This window comes from Echinops telfairi, unplaced genomic scaffold (genome assembly GCF_000313985.2).
Source record: "Echinops telfairi isolate 266 unplaced genomic scaffold, ASM31398v2 ScPeMD7_443;HRSCAF=831, whole genome shotgun sequence".
In the NCBI taxonomy this organism is placed as follows: Eukaryota; Metazoa; Chordata; class Mammalia; order Afrosoricida; family Tenrecidae; genus Echinops; species Echinops telfairi.
The window spans coordinates 25,060,835-25,066,390 of NW_022104341.1; the positions used below are offsets into that span (position 1 = coordinate 25,060,835).

Below are 5,556 nucleotides of genomic sequence, written 5' to 3' on the forward strand. Positions count from 1 at the left end.
AAGGCTGAAAGAAAGAGGAGGCTAGCTGTTCCCATAAGCCTTGTATGGGTCGTTGTTAGTTGGAATTGACTCGTGACAGTGGGTTAGGGGTTTGGTTTTAACCTGTAAAAGGGGTTTGAAGGAAAAGTAACATAGGATCTGTGTGTTCCTCAGCAGCTGCGTTGTGGTTTTGTGCTTATTGAAACGTGCTCGGGTACTTGACCTCCTTCCTCCCTGAGCCAGTTCTGTATTCTTTCCTGCTTAGTAAGACCAGAATCTCTTTTACACAACTGGTGGTTGGTTACCAAGCCTAGGGCACTTACCTCACATCTCCTGTTCTATTTACAGGTAGTTCCCTTTCATCCCCACTGTTACCAGCTGTAGGGTAAGCGTTGGAATGTTAACTACAAGGTCAGTGGTTCAAATGCACCAACCACTTGATGGAAGAAGTTAAGGCTGGCTGTCTGCTGTAAAGATTTACAGCCTCAGAAATCAGTGGTAGTGTGTTTGGGTTTATTGTTGTGACTAGCTAGTGCAGGTCTTTTGTCACTTGTCTGGACAACTGTGCTTGCCTCCACTTTGTTCTTCAAGCTACATACTCCAGTTCTTTTTAAAAAAAACAACAACACAAATCTGACCATGTTGTTCTCCAGTTCTTGAGTTGTTCCTCAAGGGCCTTCAAGGTACCTGTGTACCTTTACCTTTGCTCCCTCCCAGTCTTCTGCCAAGATCATAGATCACTGTCTCTGGAAACATCCCTTGACTTTCCGTCCTTCCTGAAAGTCTTCGTCTTCTAGCTAGTACTCAACGTAGACCTGATTTGTTAGTGATAAGATTGTTGATGACATTTACTATCCTTAAAGTTCTCAAACGGAATTTTCAGCCTTAGGCCTGCCGAACTACAAAGCCAGACTTGTCTGTTGGGGGCTGAGGGTGTGTCCGGTGCACCGTAGCAGCATCTCTGGCCTTTGACCACTAGGTGCCAGCAGCACACTTCCTCCCACCTAACAGAAAAAGCCATAGGGAAGCCTAGACTGCTACTAAACTACGCCGAAGCAGAAGCCAGACCTGAGCATTAATTTCAAATGCCATTGGTCAAAATAATGCTTAAACTGTGTTCCTAACAACAATTTGAAGGGCTAAGGTACAGTCTAATTTGGTTCTTCATAAAGGTGATGACCAATTACTCAGTCTTCCTGTAATCACCCAAACAAACAGTATTGTGAGACTATTTAAGCAGCTTAGGCTAGTCAAAAGATGACCCCAAAAAAAGTCACTTAGGAAAAGAAAAACAGATTTGACTACAACTTAATACCCTTTGATTATTGCAAGCACTTTACTCAGCACAGCACAGGCACACAAAGGACGCTCTAAACATAGCTAACAAGTATGCACACAAATGCTGGAGCAACCCCTGCTGGCACACACCAAATGACCCCCACGCCTCTGAGGAGGACGTGGGAGGGGGGTTGTTCACAATACCTCTCGAAATTTAAACGCCACGGTTTAGAACCTGTTTTAGAAGAAGAATCAAAAGTACACAGTCATGGTGTTGCTAAAACTCAGCGGGGAAAACCAGAGGGTCGAATGTCAGAAACTTGTGCATAGTGGTTATCAAAAAATGACATCGATCTATAGCTGTATGAATTGACATTGGAAGCGTATCTTGTTGGGTTGGAAAAAGCAGATACATATTAGTATGAATAGGACACATGTTGTTTAATCCAAGTTTATGTTGCTGTTCTTTTTTATTCACGGTCTACCCCATTTCCTCCGACGCCACCAGAATCTGTTGTACCAACATCAGAAGAACTTGCCATCAAAGACTACTTGGGCTTTTGTGACTGAGTTTTCCGGAACTTCCCGGGCTATTTTGACATCGCCTGTTGTCTTTTCCCCAGCTGCTTGCTGCAGGTGGCTAAGTGCAGATAGACACATTAAACCCAGTTGTGTGAATTCGGATGGGAAAGGGGGATCTGAGATAGCTACTTTCTTGTAGATTCTCTAGAAGAGCACCTATTTTAGAGAATACCTCCTAGAACATCTTTAATATGATTATAATTTTCAAATTTAAAGACAGGGACAACATAGAGTAATACGTTGATTGCATACAGCAGCAGGTTAGTCTATGTGGAGTATTCATTGTGGAAAATCTGTCCTGTGTAAATCAAAAATGCTGAAAAAATATATAACATTCTGAATATATAAACCAATTTTTATAGCTTTTACAGAAAAGCGTCATTACTCCTGATTTTGAAAAGAACTACAGTGTCCCACCATACAGAGAATCAAAGTTTCAACTTCAAAAAAAAAGACGAGTAAGTACAGTGACTTTAAAGAAACAGTGAATGTCTAGACATGTGTTTTCACCTGAACCACATGGGTATAGAATTAGAATATCGCGCGTGTGTGTGTACTTACATATATATGCCCAAAGAGAGTTATCACAGTGCTTAAGGATCCATAAATATGATTCCATAAACCTTTTATATGGATGTTTCACATCTTTGTAGCCAGAGTGACACATACAGGTGTAGTTTTTTGGTTGTTTTTTTTTTTAATTACCCTTGACTTAAAGCGGTGACACCCAGCATACAGGCACACTGTCCACACCTGACTTACAGGTGCTTGTTCACTAAGAGCTAGAAAGTCCTAGAAAACTAAGTAATGTAACCAACTAATAAACGTGGTTTATGTAGTTTGTCAAATGAGAGGATAAGGCCCATTTTCTGTAGTAAAATATAGAGGCAGTTGTGTCCATCTTTCATTTCAACTAGCAGGTGTAAAGAAGTCATGTCTAGACACTGGTTATTCTGCTAATGTCCCTGCCCCGTACGCGCCAATACTTACTGTATGATTAAACTTAAGTTCTCAGAAGGATAGGAATTTTGTTTCACGTCAGAAGTAATGTAGATGTCTGCATGATGGGCATAAGTGGCTCTCTGAGACTCCAGGGTGACAGAAACAGGTATTACTGTTTACATGTCAACTCCAGAGGTGAAGACGTGTTTATACATTATCTAGTGCTATTTTAACAGTAATAATGAAACAGTTCCTTCCCCAATAAGTTGGCAATTAGACATAAGATCAGTTTTAAGGACCCCGTATTTATGAACTTTGATAAGGCTGTGCCTGATTTTATGCCCCCCCAAAAACACACTTGATTTAATTCCTTTTATGCAAGTTGAACAATCTGAAGAAAAAACTTTCTGTAAAGTGCAGCGCTTATAATTCACAAAATTTTTCTCTATGTAAATTTTAGAGGGCATTAAGTATGATTGCTTATCTGTATAACTTCTTTATCAAATTTGGATTTTAGGAAGAGCGACAGAAGACAGCCGGCAATGGTTGGTTTGGTATGAAGGCTCCAGAATTGACAGCTGAGCTGAAAACGGATCTCAAAGTCCTGAAGATGAGAGCTAGCATGGACCCTAAACGTTTTTACAAGAAAAATGATCGGGACGGCTTCCCCAAGTACTTCCAGGTATGAAGCAAAAGAATACTTGATCTTCATTTTAACTTGGAAAACACTATAATGATCTTTTCTTAGTGTATTTTTAAAATAAATATTTACGTAAGCTTAAGGTCTCAGAAACCCACAGGGGCAGTTCTGCCCTGTCTGTAGGTTCTCGGTGAGTCGGAACCAACTCGATGACAGTGAGTTTGAAGCTGAAGGTACGGGCTTTGCGGAGGCAGCTACCAAAGCTTCTGGATTTTCATGTTAGAAGGATGTTGTTCCAAATGATAACTGGGGTCAGTGCGCTCCAACTTTGTAATAAGCGTAGAAGGTGGTGGTACCATATGAGAGTAATCCTAGTCTAGGAGCAATAGCCCGTGCTGAATGAAGGTACCAGGCCCCTCCTGTTTTCAAGGTAGCTGGGCTTCCAGGTGAAAGGAGGATTTTCAGATGTTTTGACATACATACCCAGCTCTCAAATTCATGCCCTCTTTCTGACTCCCTTCCTCAGACGACTGTGATGCCCGCTGTACTCCTTCAACTCCAGCATCCATACTGTCTGTAGCCATTCTTCCACTTTAGAAGCCTGGTCATCGCACACCTCATTCCAAACACCGTCAGTGATTCTTTTTAGCCTACGGAACAGAGTGGATAGCCCTTAAGGTGGCCCTTCACACTCTGCACCCAGCCCAGGCCGCCAGCCCAGCCCTTCTCTCCTGCGTCCCTCCTAAAGTTTCAGTGCACTCGGCTACTACATCTCAGAGCATGCACACGGCAGGCAGCCTTTGGATTCTTCCACTTTGCATGTGCTTGACTCCCATCGTCGCCTTATTTGCATGATGAAATGTTAAGGCTTTCTGTTACTTATCCCACTTTTATTTCATTCTACTCACTGCCATCGAGTCATTGCTGACTCGATGAACCCCTGTGAGTTTCCACGACTAACTGGGAGTAGAAAGCTCAATCTTCTTCTCACGCTGCTGGGGGTTGTGAACTGCCGACTGTGCAGATCACAGCGCAACACATAACTACTGTATCACCAAGAGTCTGTGGTTAAGGCTTTATGATGTTCAGCATTGTACAGGAGAACCTTGCGTTTGCTGTGTAGTAAGCATCACTAATAGAACCCGTGAACTGGTAGTTAGGTTCTTCAGTCTTGCTGGGGGTGGGGGATGCGGGGCGTGGAGGGGAAATGTCAGTCCTAAATTTAATACAGGTATAAATTAGGTTCCTGTTTTCTGTACATACACTTTTTTTGTCTTGCCCTGAAATACGAAATCAGCTTGTTATCTAGGTAGTACATCAATTATTTCTGTAAATTATTTGTAGGTTGGAACCATTGTTGACAATCCAGCTGACTTCTATCATTCACGAATCCCCAAGAAAGAGAGGAAAAGAACTATTGTGGAAGAACTGCTGGCTGATTCTGAGTTCAGAAGGTAAGGAATTTCTGTTTAAATGATATGATGTGTATGCTTGAAAATAGGCACACCTTACATTTTTCTGAGAATTGTATATGCTTTACGGCTGGGTTTCTCAGCTTGTCTCAGCTATTGACATTTTGAGTCTGAACTCTGTGTGGGGAGCCTGTCCTGTGCATCGTAGGATGTTTGCATTCTTGGCCTTCATGTGCCAGTAGCACACGCCTCCACACACACACCCCACCCCACCCCCGTCATGACAATCACAGATGTTTCCAGACATGTTTCCAAATGTCCTCTGAGGGCAAAAGCACTCCTGGTTGGGAACCATTGCTGTAGAAGGAAGCTTCAGAATTCTTAATGGACTGGTTAGAAAATGAGCCTCCCAAGAAGACTAAGAAGAAATACCCAAGGTCCCTTAAGAAAACCAGGAGGACATGCTCTCATAGATGTCACAGTGTTACTAGTAAGATCAAGTTTGTTTGTTTTTTAATCATTTTATTAGGGGCTCATACGACTTGTTACCACAGTCCATACACACATCAGTTGAGTAAAGCACATTTGTACATTCATTGCTCTCGTCATTCTCAAAACATTTCCTCTCCACTTCAGCCCCCGGAGTCAGGTCCTCATTTTCCCCCTCCCCCCTCCCTCATGAGCCCTTGATAATTTATAAATTATTATTTTGTCATATCTTGC

The 5,556-nt window shown here is 42.3% G+C and overlaps 1 protein-coding gene across 1 annotated transcript in view; it reads left to right on the plus strand.

The window, feature by feature from the left end:
• Positions 1–4,918, plus strand: part of DNTTIP2 (deoxynucleotidyltransferase terminal interacting protein 2) — a 10,359-nt gene extending 5,441 nt beyond the window's left edge. The window contains exons 4-6 of the mRNA XM_004699251.2: positions 2,202–2,297; positions 3,299–3,463; positions 4,766–4,918. Of these exons, the coding sequence (XP_004699308.1) occupies positions 2,202–2,297; positions 3,299–3,463; positions 4,766–4,879 (375 nt within the window). The 3' untranslated portion in view covers positions 4,880–4,918. The remainder of the gene's footprint in view (positions 1–2,201; positions 2,298–3,298; positions 3,464–4,765) is intronic.
• The last annotated feature ends 638 nt before the right edge of the window (positions 4,919–5,556 follow it).